Genomic DNA, 19,880 nt, shown 5'->3' on the forward strand with positions numbered 1-19,880 from the left:
GCTTTCTCCCTCCATTCACGCCAGCCTCTCTGAATAGCGTCCTTTGTCCTGGGTTTCCTCTGAGCTGTTCCATGGCCAAGTGTGTGTGGGCCCGATGCCCCTTTGTCAGCCCCTGACCCCAAGCAGGGCACCGGAATCAACTGGGTCCTCCTCTTCTCCTCCTCCTTGCAGATGTAACCCAAGAAGGAGAGAGACGGGGCAGGGCTGAGTGACAGATGACACCCTCCCAGTCTCAGGGTGACCATCTCTTTCCACACCTCACAGATGGGGCAGAACCTAGCTTGGGGGGTCACGCAGTGGTCAGGCAGAGTTAGGGGACCCTAGGCACAGGGAGTTCCCCTCACTGAGGAAAGAGAGACAGAGGAACCCAGATGGGGGAGGCTGAGTCAGTCAGAGGGAGGTGGCTGGACTTTGGAAGCCATTCGCTTCCAGCAGCCCCAACCTGCTACCTTCATCTGCTGGCACTGGGAGGGTGCTCCGGATGGAGGGTCTCTTAGGGTGGAAGGAGAGGCTCACATTCCAGCATTCCGGGGGCCCTGAGTGTGCGAGGAAGCAGCGGTGAGCATGCTGGCCTCCAGAGGAGTGACTCAGGCCCAGGGCTCACTCCAGGCCTGAGTCAGCCTGGCAGGACCCCGGACGGGGAGGGGGGCAGGGGGGATGGATCCCCGAGCCCATCCCAGGAAGAGGGAGAAAGGGAGGGCGAAGGTGTGAGAGGATCTGTGTGCTTATCAGCATGGGAGCTGCCAGGCAGGGTCTGTGTGTGTGTCCCCGTGTGGAGGGCGTGGTGGGAGAGTCTGGGTGTTTCCCTGGCCCTCTGGATCTGTGTCTCAGTGCTTCTGTCAGCATCAACCTCTCTGGATGAGGGTGTGCCTTAGTGAGGGCCAGCTGCAGAGAATGTCTCGGATGTGTGTGTGAGTGTGTGTGTGTGCAAGCACTACTAGGTATGTTTTGTCAGTTTAGCCATCTGTCCCACTGTATGGGTCTCTCTCTCTTTTTTTTTTTTTTTTTTGCCTGTGCTGGGTCTTCATTGCTTTGGCTTTCTTTAGTCGCGGCAAGCAGGGGCTACTCTTCGTTGCGGTGCACGGGCTTCTCATTGCGGTGGCTTCTCTTGTTGCGGAGCGTGGGACTCCAGAGCTCGAGGGCTCAGTAGTTGTGGTCCACAGGCTCAGTTACCCCGTGGCATGTGGGACCTTCCGGACCAGGGATGGAACCCACGTCCCCTTTATTGGCAGGGGGATTCCCATCCACTGCCCCACCAGGGAAGCCCGTGTTTGGGTCTTTATGGCATACTTCTATAAGTTTCTCAGGGGTTGTCAGTGTAAGTGTGTGTGACTAAGAATCTCAGTGTTGGCCTGGTATCCATCCCTCTTTGTGCGTTCATAGCTGTGACTCACTGTGTGAGGGTGGAATAGTGTATGTGTGTGTGAGGAGAGATGGCAAAGTGATGGACCACAGCCACCGTGTGTCTGAAGGCTGTTTTGCACACCTCACTGTATAGAGGTGACCATGTCAGCTTACAGGTGTGTTCCTCTAGGTGTGAGTGTGTCTTGGTGGGGATTTTGTTTCTTTGTGGAGTCAGGATGGGTCATTGGACAACTTGGCGTGTTTCCTCATTTCCACTGTGGCTGTCTGTGTATGAATATCTCTGTGATATCTGTATGTATGTCGCAGGGTGAGAATGTTGGTGTACAGCTTTGTCCCATGGATCCCTATAGAAGTGTGTGTGTCTGTGTGGGATTCACAGCAGGTAATAACAATACCCTTCAGCTTCTATTTTTTCTGGTGTGTCAGTCCCAGCCCTGACTACCTCTTGGTGGATGAACTTGAGGTCCTCACCAGCCCGTGTATATATGTGTCTGCGTCACCTACATGCGCTTGGTAGCATCTCCACGCTTGTGTGTCTGCAGCAGCCCTGTGTGTCGATGCAAGTGTGTGTTTCTGTATCACTCTGCATCTTGATGAATGTGTCCGAAGTGAGTTGAGTGTGTCCGGCTGTGTTTGCAAGGCGTGGCTGTGTTTGTGTGCGAGCGCACCCACATCAGCCTGACCTGCGCCCTGTTGTGTATGTTTGTCCACTTCAGCCTCGGTGTGCATTTGTCGGTTGGTGGATGTATCTCAATCTGCAGGGAGGCTGGTGTGTTTGTCAGCTTCAGCCTAGGTGTATATTGTGTTACTGAGTGTTTGTAGGGCTTCTTGGTGGCTCAGACGGTAAATAATCTGCCTGCGATGCAGGAGACCTGGGTTCCATCCCTGGGTTGGGAAGATCTCCTGGAGAAGGACATGGCAACCCACTCCAGTATTCTTGGCTGGAGAATCCCCATGGACAGAGGAGCCTGGCAGACTACAGTCCATGGGGTCGCAAAGAGTCGGACACGACTGAGTGACTAAGCACAGCACAACGAGGGAGAGCCAGGTTCAGTCCCCGAGTGGGAAGATCCTCTGGAGATGGGAATGGCAACCCACTCCTGTATTCTTGCCTGGAGAATTCCGGGGACAGAGGAGCCTGGAGAGCTACATAGAGTTCACGGGGTCGCAGAGTTGGAGAGGACTGAGACTAAACGCACACAGGTGTCTGCTGTCCGTGCGGGCTTGTTTGATTGTCTGCTTATGCTTGTGTGTGGGCATGTGTGTGTCTATGTGTCAATGTCAGCCCCCTGTGTCTACATATAAGTCAACGAGTATGTTTTTGTGTCACTGCTGGTTTGTGACAGTAGCCTCTGCGGCAGTTGACCAGTGTTGCTGTTTTCTGTTTGAGGACCAGCAACTGCCCCTGTATGTTAAGCGTGATTCACTGTGCGTGTATGCAGGAATTCGCGGTGGTACCGTGTTAGGAATTCCGTCCGTTTGTGTGCGTCTGTCCCTGGATCTGACTCAGGGCGCGGCCCCTCTCTGCTTCCATCCCTCCCGTTCCCTCGGAAAAAGCGAACTGCGCTCCGGGGTGGGGGAGGGCCGGCACATCTGGAAAGCACATCTGGCCCGAGAACCCGCCGGGAGGGAGGGGGTCCCAGGCCCCTTCGCCCCGGCTCCCTCCCTCCCTCAAGGTGCGGGCCGCTGGGGCCTGGCTAGGGGGATCTCGGCCGGCCGGAAGTGCGGGGGGGCCCGCTGGGGTGACTCACGCGGGGGCAGGAATGCTGCGGTCGGAACGGGACCGGGCTCCAGACCCCTCCCGCCCGCGGGCTCCTTTACGGGCGGCGGGCCGCGCGGGCTCTAGCGCCGTGACCCTGGCGGGGGCCCCCACGTGCCAGGTGCCTGGAGGGCACCTAGGCTTCCCGAACTCCCTCCCCACCTCCCCGGGCAGGCCGCCCGGGGCCGTCCTGTCCCTCGGCTGGGCCCGCGGGGGCTGCGGGCACCTGACCTTGGCTGGGAACCGCGGCCCGGGCAGCGGAGCCCTGGAGCTTCCCTGCCCACCCCCTTCCGGCCTCGCCGCCGCTGCCTGCGTCCACTCCCTCTGCCGCCTGAGAAAAGGAAACTTTGTGTCTGCGAGTAGCTCCTGATGGTGGTGGGAACAAGCGCAGCGCAGAGCGAAGGCGGGAGCCGCCGCGAGGCCAGCAGACACTCACACGCAAACACAGATGGATACAGACCTGCAGCACACACAGATTTAAGACTTGGTCCTCCTTACATCCTGTCACCCAGACTCTGTGTGTGTGCGTGTGTGTGTGAATCTGTGGGCATTGTATAGCTCTGTGTGTTGTGCATCTCTGTGTGTGTCTGCGTCTCTTGTGTTTGCCTGTGTACTTGTATGTGCCTTTGTGAGTGTGAATTTGGACTTTCTATAGCTCTGCGTGTTGTGTGTGTTTGTGTGTCTGCGTCTGTTGTGTTTGATTGTGTACTTCTATATGCCTTTGTGTGTGTGTGTGTGTGTGAATCTGTGGACGTTGTATAGCTCTGTGTTGTGTCTCTCAGTGTTTGTGTGTCTGTGTCTCTTGTGTTTGCCTGTGTACTTGTATGTGCCTTTGTGTGTGTGTGTATGTGTGTATGTGTGTCTGCATGTGCTGCCACCACCACCACACTGGGGAAGGGAAGGCAATCCCGCTTTCAGACACTCAGAAACAGCTACTCAAGACTCCTCCACGAACTCACCCATGGATTTACACATGCTCACATTGCTACGCACACACCCTGAAATGCTCATAAGTACACAAATGTATCCACACCAATCCAGCCACTCATTCAACAAACATTTATGGAGCACCTACTGTGTACCAGGCCATATTGGGCCCGGGGGGCAGGGACGGGGTGGGAATACAGCAGGGCTGAAACCCCTGACCCTCTGGGTCAACACTCAGCGAACAGGAGACACAGGACCATGTGAAGGATACTGTGATGAGGAGAACCAAAGAGAGAAAGTAAAGCAGGGAGGAGGCTGGCTGTGGAGGTCAAAGTCACTCAGTCGTGTCTGACTCTTTGCGACCCCATGGACTATACAGTCCATGGGATTCCCCAGGCCAGAATATTGGAATGAGTAGCCTTTTCCTTCTCCAGGGGATCTTCCCAACCCAGGGATCGAATCCAGGTCTCCGCATAGCAGGCAGGTTACTTACCAGCTGAGCCACGAGGGAATGTCAATTTTTGACAAGGTGCTTGGGGAGGGACAGAGTGGCTGGAAGGTGAGGTCTGAGTAAGGAGTGTGAAGGAGGGTGGATGTCTGTGGGAATGCTTTTCTAAGCAGAGGGAATGGAAGTACAAACTTCCCGAGGTGGAAATATGCTTGGTACCTTCTAGAAACACCAGGAGGCCGGTGGGGCTAGAGCAACTGAGTTTGGGGGAGAAAGGTTGGTCGCAACCAAGCTTGTAAATGAACAAACATGCCTATGTTTACACAACCCCATGAAGGCCTGCTTCTTAAGTGTGTGTTAATAGGTGTGTACGACTCTACAGGTGTCTTGTGGCTCAGTGTGATTGTGTCTGTGCTTGTGTGTATATGTTTGTGTGTTTGCCTGTGTCTAGGTATGAGTATATGTGTTTCTGTATGTAAGTGTGTACATTTGTGTGTATAACTGTATGTTGGGCCATATGTTTGTGGTGTCTGTGTGTGAGTGTGTGTCTGTGTGTGTGTACATGTACATGTGTCTATCTTGGTGGGGGTTAGGTCTGTGTCAGGGTGGTGTTAGCTGGCCTGTCTTTGGGGGTGGAGGTCTGCATTCCCCATACATCACCTCTCTTTTTGACACTCCCTTCAAGCAGACACCACTGGGGGCTGGACTGATCCTGGGGATGGAGTGTGGTGGGGCATGCTCAGCCGGGCCCCAACCCCCTCCTTCCCCTCTCTGACCGGGCCCCCCCTCACATGACTCCCCAGGCCTGAACAAGACTGCGTCTTTCTCCTGTGAAGCCCACAATGCCAAGGGGATCACCACATCCCGCACGGCCACCATCACAGGTGACAGGAGAGGGAGCTGAGGAGCTGGGTGTTAGAGGGTATGGGCTTGGGGTCAGAGGTCAGAGCTGGGGTAGAGGGCTGGGCAAGGAGCTTCGGGCACAGGATCAGTCCCTCCCCTCATCTGTCCACAGTGCTCCCCCAGCGGCCCCACGACCTCCACTTGGTTTCCACCCAGCCGACGGAACTGGAGGTGGCTTGGACCCCAGGCCTGAGTGGCATCTACCCCCTCACCCACTGCATTCTGCAGGTAGGTGAGACCGCAGCCTTTCCTTGCCTCCATCTCAGCCCTCCTTCCACCCAAAGCCATAAGCCCTCATCTTCTCCCTGGGATACCAGCCTTTCCCAGCCATTCATTTGAGAGGCAGTAGAACCTTGGGATAAGCCAGATGTCCTGGGTTTAAATCCTAGCTCCAACAAGCTGCTGGCTGCATAAGCTTGGGCGGGTGACTCAACGTCCCTGGGTCTCAGTTCTCTCATCTGTAAAATGGGCATAACGGTAGTCCCAACCTGGTAGACTGGCTGTAGGAATTCAGTGAGTGACTGCATTTAACAAACTTAAAATAGTATCTGGAACTTGGAAAGCATGCAATAAACTATTGGCTGCTTTTGGAAATTCCCTAGCCATCCAGTGGTTAGGACTTCATGCTTTTGCTGCTGGGGGGAACGGGTTCAATCCCTGGTTGGGGAACTAAGATCCTGCAAGTAGAGCAACGTGGCAAAATACAAACAAAAAGCTATTGGCCGTTTTCATTTTTTAAATGTTGGTGAAATTGATTCTAGCCAGAATAGAAACCCTGAAACAGCAGGGACCAGGGCCATCTTTCACCACTGGGTGCTCACAGCCCTTGGGCTTCTCCCATCCCATCCCTGACCACTCTGGCTTGTCACTCTCTGGGGGTGAGTCTATCTCTCAACTGGACTGTGAGCTCTGGGAGGGGCAGGGCTGAGCTGGCTCAACCACCACTGCATCCCCATTATTTATTTATGTTTAAAAATTATTACTATGTTTATTTTTTGGCTGCCACACAGCATGTGGGAGCTTAGTTCCCTGACCTGGGATGGAAACTTAGTTCCCCTTCCTGCAGTGGAAGCGTGGAGTCTTAACCAGTGGACCACCAGGGAGATCTCTGGGTTCCCATTACTGCCCAGTGCAGGGCCAGACACTGAGTAGGAAACGTTTACTGGAAGAATACCTGATAATTGAGGTGAGCTGGACCCAGCCTTCTGCACTGAAGCTGCTCCTGCTCTAGAATAAGAAAAACAAACCAGCACACATCTCCAAATACGCGATCTGGTTCTGGCCTGAAGTTGTCTGAGATTTGAGAGTTTAAGTGAGGATGAGACAATGCTCATGATGGGAGATGACAATATTGAATAGTGACCAGCTTTTTTTTTTTTTTTTTTTTTCAGTCATGCCACATGGCTTTTGGGATCTCAGTTCCCTGACCAGGGACTGAACCTGGGCCACAGCAATGAAAGCCCAGGATCCTAACTATTAGGCCACCAGGAAACTCCCAATGACCAATTTTTATTGCATGTCCACTATGTGCTTAGGTTTCCCTGGTGGCTCAGTGGTGAAGAATCGGCCTGCCAACGCAGGAGACACAGGTTCGATCCCTGGGCCAGGAAGATCCCCTGGAGAAGGAAATGGCAACCCACTCTGGTATTCTTGCCTGGGAAATCCCATGGACAGAGGAGCCTGGTGGGCTACAGTCCAGGGGGTCACAAAGAGTCAGACGCAACTAAAGAACAAAAACAATAACACAGCCACTATGTGCTGGGCCTTGTGTTGCAGCTTAACACATACTTGTTTGAGTGTTTTGTAAAGTAGAGTCTATGGATACACTCATTTTCCAGATGAAGAAACTAAGGCTCAGGGACTTCCTTGGTGGCCCAGTGGTTAAGACTTGCTCTTCCACCACATGGGGGATGGATTTAATCCCTGGTCAGGGAACTAAGATCCCGCATGCCATATGGTGCCGCCAAAAAATTCAAAAAGAAACTAAGTTTCAGAGTAGTTAAGCAACTTGCCCAAGGACAAAGCCAGGAAGTGGCAGAGGTGGGATCCAAACCCTTGTCTTGCCAAACCCAAAGGGCACTTCTGAAAGGCCATTTAGAGCCAGTGGGGCTTGATTAAACAGGAGCTACCTTTCTTATAAGACCCTGGCCCTGGGGACAACCTCACATTCACTTGATATTTTAACCCCAGAAAGTAATGATTATTCATCTTCCCATTTTCAAGATAAGAAATTGAGACCCAGAGAAGGGAAGTGACCTGCCTTCCCCAGTGGCTAAAAAGGCTAAAACTGTTTCAATCCCAGAAGCTGGGCTGATTTGGGAAGACCTCAAATGCCAGGTCAGACACCAGCTGTACCCCCAACCCACATCCATCCAATGTCCCCCAAGAAAAGCAGAAGTGTGCCCTCTTCCCTCTCCAGGTCTCACTTCCTGCTGTGCATGAGCTCAGGGTTCAAGTTGGAGGGTCACAGCCGTGCAAGGGAAAAGAGAAGTGGGGGTGGGCAAGGGGAGGCTGACAGTCTGCGCCCATGTCCCCTTTGTCCCGGCCGAGGTTCCCCTTCTGGACAGTCAGTGTGGGTCAGAGAGCAGGCAAGGAGACCACCTCCCCCACTCCTGCTATCTCCTCCCCAGGCCTTGCTGTGGTTTCCCCACTCAGGGACTGTATGACCTTGGGCAAGCTGCTGGATCTCTCTGGGCCTCTGTTTCCGCATCTGTAAAATGGGAATAAAAAAAGGAATTGAACCCCATGGGTGCTCATTCCGGACTAATGTGCTTAGCAGGGTGTTTGGGACACAGCTGACACTCAAAATAAGTTAGCTGTTGACAGGATAGGCAAGCCAGTTCATGGGCATTATATCAGTAAACTTCTCACCTTGACAGGTAGAGACTCTCGGAGGCCCATTTTCCAGAGATAGGAACTGAGACTCAGGGAGGTAAAAACACTCACTCTAAATCACATAGCAGGGACTTCCCTGGTGGTTCAGTGGTTAAGACTTTACACTTCCACTGCAGGCGGCAAGGGTTTGATCCCTAGTCGGGGAACTAAGATCCCGTAAGCCACCACATGGCATGGCCAAAATAAAAAAAAAATCAGACAGCAAATAATATCCAAGCGAAGATTTGGACCCGATGGAGTCTGGTTGTGAGCAGTAACTCTTTCCCAGCACAGTGTGTGTCGTGGTTATATTGCCTGGCTGCTCCCCAGGGTGAAGGTAGCACCCCTGAGCTGTGTGGCTGTGGATTGTGGGGGTGTGACGAGTTTGTGGTTCTGTGGGGAAGGGCTGTACGGACGTTCTCCCCAGCTGTGGTCCCTCCCATCCTGATCTCGCCAGTCCTGGGGACCAAGTGGGTGGAGAAGCCTTTGCCGCTCTGCAGGATGTGCTGGGTTTGACACTGGTGGCCAGACAATCTCTCACACACAAAATAACAATGACAAACGCTCAGTCTGCACAGACACTCTTTTTTTGTTTCTTTTTGCTTTTTAAAATATTTCTTTATTTTTGGCTGTGCTGGGTCCTTGTTGCTGTGCACAGGCTTACTCGGGGGCTGCACTCGAGTTGCAGTGTGCGGGCTTCTCGTCGTGGTGGCTTCTCTTGCTGTGGAGCATGCGCTCTAGGGCACGGGGGTTTCAGTAGTCACCACTCGGGGGCTGCACAGTGCCGGCGCAATAGTTGTGGCGCACATCCCCGTGGCGTGTGGGATATTCCCAGACCCAAGATCGAATCCATGTCCCCTTCATCACAAGGTGGATTCTTAACCACTGGACCACCAGAGAAGCCCTGCACAGACACTTTTCTACATGCTTACAGGGTATCACTTCAGTTAATCCTGTGAAGAAGGGAAACACTGTTGTTATCCCATTTTTCAGATGAAGAAACTGAGGCACAGGACTAGGGAGTAGGAGAGGCTGGATTTGAATCCCAGATCCAGTATCTGTGCTCTTCAGCACTAAGATGCATTGCATCTCTGGACAGAAGAGTATTATTACCATTACTGATGTTCTTAAAAGGATATTCTTATTGTCAGTAGGGCAAAGGTTTTGAAGATAGGATGGGTTCAGGTCCCAGCTTCATCAATGACAAGCTAGTGTCCTCGGATCAGTGATTCTGTCTCTCCAAGCCTCAGTGCCTTCATCTGTTTAATGAACATAAAGACAGTACATACTTACAATGCACAGCTAAAGTGAGGGTCAAATGAGTTTAGGTTTGTAAAAGACTTTGCTTTAAAAAAAGAAAATTATTTCTCTGGCTACATTGGGTCTTAGTTGCAGCATGTGGGATCTAGTTCCCTGACCAGGGATCGAACCTGGGCCCCCTGCATTGGGAGCACAGAGTCTTAGCCACTGGAGCACTTTGGAAGTCCTTTTCTATTTTTTTAAATTAAAATATATAATGTTCATAATCTTTGGTGTACACCTAGATTGTTTAACCAATGTGACCACCCTCTGAATCAAGATACAGACACTTCCCAGCTGTTGAAGGTTCCCTGCTCCCCAGAGATGCCTACTCTTCTGATTTATTTTTTAGCTATGGGAGGCTTGCGGGATCCTAGTTCCCCAACCAGGGATTGAACCTGGGCCCTTAGCAGTGAAAGCACGGAGTCCTAACCACTGGACCACCATGGAATTCCTTCCTCTGACTTCTATTGTGGGACATTGCTTTTACCTGTGGTTGAATGTCATTATTATTGATGCTGACCACCTGCCATGCACCGTCCAGCTGTCCTACACTTAATTTTTTTGTATGGCCATGCCACATGGCATTGGGGATCTTAGCTCCCTGACCAGGGATCAAACCTGTGCCTGCAGTAGAAGCATAAAGTCCTAACCACTGGACTGCCAGGAAGTCCCTTACATTGAACCTTTAAGCAGCCCTGGAAAGCATTTGCTCCTCTAAGTCCCCATTTTCCAGATGAAGAAACTGAGGCTCAGAGAGAGAAAGTCTTGTTAGAAGTGGCTTTTGCAACTGATGGCAGAGCCACGTTGTAGAGCTGGGTGGCCTCGCTTTGCAAACCCAGGTGCCCATGTTGCATGAACATGGAATCGTCACACACACACACACATCCTTGCAAAGTTGTGTCATCACACCAGGATCACTACCATTGAGAGCTGTGTGATCGCCTTGAGTGTGGCCACCCTGTCCTCAACACCCCCTCCCTCTTCAACAGGCTGTGCTGTCAGATGACAGGGTGGGCGCCTGGCTGGGAGAGCCAGACCCCCCAGAGGAGCCCCTCACCTTACAAGCATCCGTTCCTCCTCATCAACTACGGCTGGGCAGCCTCCATCCTCACACCCCTTACCACCTCCGGGTGGCCTGTGTCAGTAGCCAGGGCCCCTCACCCTGGACCCACTGGCTTCCTGTGGAGACACCGGAAGGAGGTAAGAAGGGGCTGGTGGCGGGGAGACATCGTTCACTGCCCCGCTGACCCTTGCATACATCAGCATGACCCCCAGCATCTCCTCTCACCTGTATACCCCACGTGGCTTCAATCTCCCTCCTGTCCCATCCCCAACTGGCATCTCTCCCGGACCTCATCTCTGTGCTCCTGCTCATGGGAGACCTGCGCCACTTGCCCGCGTGCTTGTCCTTTGCACCCTGCCCCTACTCCTTGGGAAGAGGGGAGGGGGTCAGGAAGAGGTGGGGATGCCAGCTTCCCCTTTTCCCTGTCCTCCAGTGCCCCTGGGCCCTCCTGAGAATGTTAGCGCCATGCGGAATGGGAGTCAAGCCCTTGTGCGTTGGCAGGAGCCAAGGGCGCCGCTGCAGGGCACCCTGTTAGGGTACCGACTGGCCTATCGAGGTCAGGATACGCCCGAGGTGGGTGCTGCTGGCTGAGCTGGGGCGGAGTGGCTGTAGAGGAGAGGACTGGGGAGGAGAAGATGACAAGGCAGACAAGGACAGTTGAGCAGGTTGCGTAGAATGTGATCACCCATGCTAGCAGAGCACGTTCTGGGGCAGTTAAAGGGGACCATGAGAGGGCTGCGTGTGTGCATGCTCAGTCGCTCAGTCATGTCTGACTCTTTGCGACCCCTGGACGGTAGCCAAGGACCTGCCAGGTGCCCTGTCCATGGGATTCTCCAGACAAGAATACTGGAGTGGGTTGTCATTTCCTTCTCAAGGGGATCTTCCCAACCCAGGGATCAAACCTGCGTCTCCTGCATTGGCAGGTGATTCTTTACCATTGAGTTACCTGGGAAGCCTCCAGGAGAGAGTTAGGAGATGGCTATTTATGAATCTGTGAACTGTGGTGTTGGAGAAGACTCTTGAGAGTTCTTTGGACTGCAAGGAGATCAAACCAGTCAATCCTAAAGGAAATCAACCCTGAATATTCACTGGAAGGACTGATGCTGAAGCTGAAGTTCCAAGACTTTGGGCACCTGATGCAAAGAGCCGACTCATTAGAAAAGACCCTGATGCTGGGAAAGATGAAAGGGAGGAGGAGAAGGGGACAACAGAGGATGAGATGGTTGGACGGCATCACCGACTCAATGGACATGAGTTTGAGCAAGCTACAGGAGATAGTGAAGGATATGGAAGCCTGGTGTGCCACAGTCCATGGGATCGCAAAGAGTTGGGCACAACTGAGCAACTGAACAACAACAATTTGTGAATCATGTACAAAACATTTCAGTAGACATATTTACTAGGGCAGTTTTACAGCAGATAGTTGCATAGCACATTGAGGAAGGGGTGTCTCTTTCTAATTAATATGAAGGTACTATCTGAGCAAACAGCACCCTGGGATGGAGAGACAGATGGGAGAAAGAGTGAGGAATTAGAAGGGGATGGAGGGATGAGGGGGCAAAGATGAGAATTCGGTCCTTTCAACAACAGTACTGTGTTCCACACCTCCTTGAGCTAGGACCTGAGGATGTATATGGCAGTGAAGAAGACAAAGTCCTGGACCCGGTGAAGCTGATATTTTAATGAGTGTAGGGATAGAGAACGGAAAGGAGAGGACAGGATGGGGGATGAGAGATGAAGGATAGGAAGAGGTAGGGGGTGAGGGGCTGGAGATGAGGAGTGGGCTTTGAGAAAGATGGGGAGTTGAGGCTTAGGGTGAGGGCTTAAGTGCTGGGGCTGGAGCTCTACTCTGATGCCTTATTTGCACATCCTAGGTGCTGATGGACGTAGGGCTAAAGCGAGAGGTGACCCTGGAGCTGCGAGGGGAGGGGTCTGTGCCCAACCTGACGGTGTACGTGGCAGCCTACACCGCCGCTGGGGACGGACCCTGGAGCCTCCCTGTGCCCCTGGAGCCCTGGCGCCCAGGTAGCTGCAAAGCCGTGCTCAGCCTCCCTCAGCCTACCCACAGGGGCCACGTCTATCCCAGATGCCCGTGACTTGCTCCTTGTACCTTTTGGCGTTACCCCAGTCTAGGCTCCATTCCTACCTGCAACCCTCCTGAGAGCCCCACTTCCTCTCTCCCGTGTCTTACCAGTCTCTCTGAGCATGTCCTCCCTCCGTCCTTTCTCCTCGCAGGACAAGGACAGCCAATCCACCAGCTGGGTAAGGGCTTTCACACCCCCTCTCCTGCTCTCCCTTCCCCCAAGGCCCACCGAGGGCCCCATCACTGCACGTTCTCTTTGCACATCCCTTTCGTGTTCCTCAAACTCATCACTCTAACCCTCTGCTTCTTAGTTTTGTGTGGTCCTTGATGGAAGTGCCTGGAGTGGCCCAGAGCATTGTGGGTACTTGGTGAATGGTGGATGGATAGGTGGATGGATGGACTGATGAATGAATGGATGTGTAGATGGACCAATGAATGAATGCGTGGCTGAGTGGTGGACAGATGAATGAGTGGGTGGGTGGTGGACGGATGAATGAATGGGTGGATGGTGGATGAGTGAATGAATGGGTGGGTGGTGGATGAATGAATGAATGGATGTGTAGATGGACCAATGAATGAATGCATGGCCGAGTGGTGGACAGATGAATGAATGGGTGGGTGGTAGACAGATTAATGAATGGGTGGATGGTGGATGGATGAATGAATGGGTGGGTGATGGATGAACGGATAAATAGGTGGGTGGGTAGATGAATAGACAGATAGAGGGACAGAGAGATGAGTTATCCCCCTCATATTCATCTTCCTCAAATATTTCTCCAAATATTCCTCCTATACCCATTGTACCCTCCTGGCACTATTACACCCCACCTCTTGTAACTCAACCCACTGTCCTTAAATATTCCTTACATGTTTTCTTGCACTTCTTTGCATACCTTTCCACACTAACCCCACCCTCCTTTCACATTCATCTCATTATAACCCCTCATTCTTCTCACGGGCTTCCCAAACCCAATGCACACTCACACTTCTCATTCACAAACTGATACTTTTTGCACACTCACCATGCATCCCACATTGCAGGCACTGAAAGACTTTCAATACACACGATCTCACATTCTGCAACTCTCCTTGCACACTCACTAGACACTCCTTACACAGTATTCCCTCACCTCGAGCTAATCCTAACCCATGCCCACTTTCTGCACATACCACACCAGACTCTTGGTACACTCACACACTCATCCTCCACTCCTTACACACTCACTCCCACCTTTTTGCATATCCTTTTCATTCATCTCATGCTCATCTTCCCCTCCCACGTCCTTTGCACACTCATTGCACACTCCTCTCACACCAAAGTGACATCCTTACAAATCACTGCCCCTACCTTGTATCTAAAACTTCTTGAATACTCCTTGAATCCTCACATACTCCCAATTCCTCAAATACTCATCTGGCACTGTTTACACACTCCTTTGCACACCATGCCCCTTTGCACATTTATTTCACTCTCATCCCTTGCTTTATGAAAGCTCTTCCAGGGAATTCCCTGGCAGTCCAGTGGTGAGGAGTCAGTGCTTTCACTGCTGAGGGCGTAGGTTCGACCCCTAAACTAAAATTTCACAAGCTGCAAGGAGTGGCCAAAAAAAAAACACCACGCTTTCATAGTCATCATACACTCCTCAAAAATGTCCCTTGGCCATTGGTCCCTGGAGCCTCCAACTCCTTGCATATCCATCGTACATGCTTTGTACACAGTACACACATTCTCTCCCTGCTCAACTGTTTTCCACACCCAAGTGCCCCCTCCTTGCATAATCATCACACACATCACACACAGGTATCCCACTTGAGATTTACTTACAGCCCTCCCATGCTCCTCCAGCCCTCCTTCCATTCTCACAGCCCATCCCGCACATTCTCTCACTCCCATCCCACACTCCTTCCACACTCATTGCACACTCCCCAAGTATCCATCCCACTTTGCACTCACCACACTCATCCTAGGAGTTTCACACTCCTCTTTTAAAAAAAAATTATTTATTTGGCTGCGTCAGGTCTTAGTTGCATCATGCAGGATCTTTCCTTGTGGCTCGTGGACTCTGTAGTTACAACACATGGGCTCCAGAGCACCTAGGCTCAGTAGTTGTGGCACGCGGGCTTAGTTGCTCCTAGGCATGTGGGATCTTAGTTTCCTATGCCCGTGTGTGTGCTTACTTGTGTCAGTCATGTCCAACTCTTTGTGACCCTATGGACCATAGCCCACCAGACTCCTCTGTCCATGGGATTCTTCCGGCAAGAATACTGGAGTGGGTTGCCATGCCCTCCTCCAGGGAATCTTCCTGACCCCAGAGATCCAACCCACGTCTCCTGCACCTCCTGCATTGCAGGCGGACTCTTTTTACCACTGAGCTACCAGAAAAGCCCCTTAGTTCCCTGATCAGGGATCAGACCCAAATCCCCTGCATTGCAAGGTGGATTCTTAACCACTGGACCACCAGGGACATCCCCTCACACTCCTCCTCCAACGTCCACTCCTTTCATGTCCATCGCATGCCCCGTCCAGCCCTGTCCATCACCCAATGAACCTACACCTGCCTCCCTTCAACACCACCCCCCTGGGGACCCAAGGAACCAAGACCTCCACCATGACCTGTCCTGCGTACCCCCTGACAGTGAGTGAACCCCCAGCCCCCGCCTTCTCGTGGCCCTGGTGGTATGTACTGCTGGGAGCAGTGGTGGCCGCCGCCTGTGTCCTCATCCTGGCCCTGTTCCTCTTCCACCGGCGGAAGAAGGAGACCCGTTATGGGTAAGTTGGGACCACGCGGGTCGGGAGGCTGACCTGGACTGGGGTAGAGAGGCTGGAGGTGGGGAGACCGTGAGGAGGCTGGCACAGGAGGACAGAGTACCAAGAATCAGAATGAGGACAAGCATCTGGGGAGTGAATAGAAGGCAGAAGGCAGCAGCCCAAGAGGCTCTCAGCAGACATTGGAGGAGAGGGCTGGCAGGTCTGGGGGTTGGGATGGCGCTTGCTTCCACTGCTGGTGGAAGTGGAGGGGGTTCCACGTCACTCTGCCCTGCCCTCACCTCCTCTCTGTTCCCCCCTAGAGAGGTGTTTGAACCAACCGTGGAGAGGGGTGAGCTGGTGGTCAGGTACCGTGTTCGCAAGTCCTACAGTCGGAGGACCACTGAAGCCACCTGTAAGTGAGCCCCATGCCTCCTGCCTGGGTTTGGGATAAGAAGTATCGAGTGTTGGGCCTGCTGGGCTTCTGCAGATGCGTGAACCAAAAGTTTCTGAAGGCCTTGGAATATTAGCACCACAGACCCTAAGAACAGCAGGACTGTGGGACCACACACAACTTTAGAATAATTGAATCTTAGACACAGTAAATTTTAGAAAGGCCAAACTCTGAGTCATAGGCTCTTAGAACCACATAATGATGATGATGAAGACGATAAACATGATGATGATGGCAATGAAGAAAATGCCCATGATGAGGTGCTTACAATGCTGAGGATAACAGCCAACCCTAGCACTTCCTCTGTGACTACTGCTGTTCCTTTTTAAAAATTAAGTGTGTATTTATTGGCTATACTGGGTCTTCATTGCTGCTCATGGGCTTTCTCTAGTTGCGGTGAGTGTGGGCCACTCTCCAGTTGTGATCTGAGGGCTTCTTGTTGCAGTGGCTCCTCTTGTTGCAGAGCACAGGCTCTAGGGAGCACAGGCTTCAGTAGTGGCAGCGCATGGCCTTAGCTGCCCTGAGGCATGTGAGATCTTCCTGAAGCAGGGATCAAACCTGTGTCCCCTGAAGTGGAAGGTGAATTCTTAACCACTGGGCCACCAGGGAAGTCCCACAGGTACTGTTCTAAGCTTCAACACATGTCACTTAATTTAATCCCCATGACAACCCGGTGAGGTAGGCACATTATCCTCCCCACTACCAGTGAGGAGGCTGTGGCACAAGGTGGCTAAGTAACTTACTGGAGCCCACAGTTTGTAAGCTGGAGAGCTGGGGTTCACACCCAGGCGGTTCCACTCTCAAGTTCATCTTCTGAACTGCCTCTTGGAAGTAGAGGATGTGCGAAAGGATACGCAATTTATAATTGGCCTAAAAAATTATAATCCAGTGCTATAGACTCTAAGGCTCCCCTCGTGGCTCAGATGGTAAAGAAGCTACCTGCAATGCAGGAGACCCGGGTTCAGTCCCTGGGTCAGGAAGATCCCCTGGAGAAGGAATGGCAACCCACTCCAGTATTCTTGCTGGGATAATCCCATGGGCAGAGGAGCCTGGAGGGTTACAGGCCATAGGCTTGCAAAGAGTCAGACATGATTGAGCAACTAACACTTGATAGACTCTTAGGATCTTAAAAATCATAGAATCTTAGCACTATAATAGACCCTGTGTTAGAGGATTATAGCATTTATGAAGGGTCCCAGCTAAGAAGGGACTTCAGGAGCCACCTAGTCAAATTTCTTCTTCTCTCCAGTTGGGAAAACAGATCCAGAAAAAAAAAGGGGGGGACAGAGTTAGGGCTCTTCTAGAGTTAGCACCCAGGGAGAAGACTGCTGGGGGCCCCAGGGAGATACCCGAAGGGGCTGGGAAAGACATTTATTGCAAAGGAGAAGGAAGAGGAAGTGAGGAGGTCACAGCAATTTAATGGGAATAACATGCAGCAGCAGTTCCCCAAGTGTGATCCAAGTCCCTGGGGGTCCCCAAGACCTTTGCAGGGAGTCCATGAGGTCAAAACTATTTTCAAAATAATACCAAGACGTCATTTGCCCTTTCACACCCTCCTTCTCTTGCAAGTGCTCCGCAGAGTTTTCCAAAGGCTTCCAAATATGTGATGATGTCATCCTTCTGTTGACTGATGTGCTTGTATATTCTTGTGTTTTGAAAATTTGTCTGGGGAACTTCCCTGGTGATCCAGTGGTGAAGACCCTGAGATTCCACTGCAGGGGGCTCGGGTCAATTCCTGGTTGGGGAATCATTAATAAGATCCTTGGTGGTGTGGCCAAAAATGAAAAAAGGAAATCATATCAGTTTTCATTGTGAACACAGTAAATATTGCTGTGTAGACAACCTATGTAAAAGAAAGCTTTTTTCAAGTCTCAATAATTTTAAGAATGTAAAAGGGTCCTGGGGCCAATCAGTTGGAGAACAATTGCTATGCAGCAGTGAAAATGAATAAACCCAACTACACACAGCAGCTGGGCTTCCCTGGTGGCTCAGTGGTAAAGAACCCACCCACCAATGCAGGAGACATGGGTTCCATCCCTGGGTCAGAAAGATCCCCTGGAGGAGGAAATGGCAACCCACTCTAGTATTCTTGCCTGGGAAATCCCTTGGATGGAGGAGCCTGGCAGCCGACAGTCCAGGGGTCGCAAAGAGTTGGACAGCACTTAGCAACTAAACAACAACAACACACAACAACTGCATTACAATTATTTCAGAGATGTCGTGTTAAGTGAAAGAAGCCGGACACTAAAGAGAACATAGTATGTGATTCCATGTTTATAACATCCCCAAACAGGAAAGACTAATCTGTGTTAAGAAAAGTCAGGAAAGTGGCCACCCCCGAAAGGACAGGTCATAGTCTATTCTTGACATGGGTGTTAGACACACACTGTTGTGTTTGGTTCATGAAAATCCATTGAGCTGCTCACTTATGATTTTTGCAGGATATACTTTAATGAAAAGTTAAGAAAAATTTTGAACAACTGGTATGGCAGGGTGTTAACCAATCAAGGTGCCACTACTGCAAGATTACGTGCCAGGCTCTAACCCTTTAGTTACTGCTCTGGGGGAAGATCTGGGGGGTCTAAAGGAAAACTGGGAGTTGGGAGTGCTCAGGGCAGTAGCTAATCCTGAATGAATGCAGAGTTATTTCAGTATTTTAACAATGGGTATACAGGCATGGGGCTTCCCTGGAGGCTCATGGTAAAGAACCCGCCTGCCAATGCAGGAGATGTGGGTTGGATCCCTGGGTCAGGAAGATCCCCTGGAGAAGGAAATGACAACCCACTCCAGTATTCTTGCCTGGAGAATCCCATGGACAGAGGAGTCTGGCAGGCTACAGTCCTTGGGATTGCAAAGAGTTGGACACGACTTTAGTGACTAAACAATGATAAACAATACACAGGCATACCTGGGAGACACTGCACATTTGATTCCAGACCAACACAATAAAGTGTATAATGCAATAAAGTGAGTCACGTGCATTTTGGGGTTTCTCGGTGCATATAAAAGTTATGTGTAGGACTTCCCTGGCAGTCCAGTGGTTAAGACTCCATGCTTCCTCTGCAGGGGCCCAGGTCCCACTTAAGATCCTACATGCCATGCAGTGGGGCCAAAATAAACAAACAGAAACATAAAAACAAAAACAAAAAAGTTGTGTTTACACTGCACTGTAGTGTACTAAGTATGCAACAGCATTATATCTTGAAAAACAATTTAGATACCTTAATTCTATCTATTTATTTTTTAAATTTGGCCACATCATGGCAAGTGGGATCTTAGTTCCTCAGCCAGGGATCAAACCCTTGCCCCTTGCAGTGGGAATTTGGAGGTTTAAGCACTGAACTACTGGGGCAAGTCCCTACATACCTTAATCTTAAATTGCTTTATTGCTTTAAAAAATGCCAACCACCATCTGAGCCTTCAGGGACTTATAGCACTAACATCAAAGATCACACATCATCATAACAAATACAATAATAATGAAAAGGTTTGAAATATTGCAAGAATTACCAAAATATAACACAAGAGACACAAAGCAAATTGGAAAAATGGTAGCGATAGATTTGCTTGATACAAGATTGCCACAGACCTTCAGTGCATAAAAAACACAATATCTGCAAAGTGCGGTAAAATGAGGCACGCCTGTATCCTTATTGGAGGCGCTGCCTGGATGTCAGCTCTGCTCCCACCCCCCATGCAGTGAACAGCCTCGGCATCAGCGAAGAGCTGAAGGAGAAACTGCGGGATGTGATGGTGGACCGGCATAAGGTGGCTCTGGGGAAGACCCTGGGAGAGGGTGAGTGCTCCCCACCTCACACACACACACACACACACACACACACACACACACACATCTCCCTGAGCCATGCAGTCCTTCATCTCCCCACCCCTACCCAACCACAGGAAATGCAGTTCCTACAGCGTCCCCCCTGAAGTCAACTGGGGGGGTGGTGCCC

General features: G+C 51.4%; 1 protein-coding gene across 2 annotated transcripts in view; it reads left to right on the plus strand.

Moving 5' to 3' along the window:
- AXL (AXL receptor tyrosine kinase) overlaps positions 1–19,880 on the plus strand; it is a 35,047-nt gene that overhangs the window by 3,485 nt on the left and 11,682 nt on the right. Inside the window, exons 5-13 of one of the 2 annotated variants that reach the window (XM_024979095.2) lie at positions 5,303–5,383; positions 5,515–5,630; positions 10,568–10,778; positions 11,075–11,214; positions 12,516–12,666; positions 12,877–12,903; positions 15,362–15,494; positions 15,794–15,885; positions 19,625–19,720. In XM_024979095.2, coding sequence (XP_024834863.1) covers positions 5,303–5,383; positions 5,515–5,630; positions 10,568–10,778; positions 11,075–11,214; positions 12,516–12,666; positions 12,877–12,903; positions 15,362–15,494; positions 15,794–15,885; positions 19,625–19,720 — 1,047 coding nt within the window. The remainder of the gene's footprint in view (positions 1–5,302; positions 5,384–5,514; positions 5,631–10,567; positions 10,779–11,074; positions 11,215–12,515; positions 12,667–12,876; positions 12,904–15,361; positions 15,495–15,793; positions 15,886–19,624; positions 19,721–19,880) is intronic. The other variant, XM_024979096.2, reaches the window with a different exon arrangement.

This window comes from Bos taurus, chromosome 18 (genome assembly GCF_002263795.3).
Source record: "Bos taurus isolate L1 Dominette 01449 registration number 42190680 breed Hereford chromosome 18, ARS-UCD2.0, whole genome shotgun sequence".
Classification (NCBI taxonomy): Eukaryota; Metazoa; Chordata; class Mammalia; order Artiodactyla; family Bovidae; genus Bos; species Bos taurus.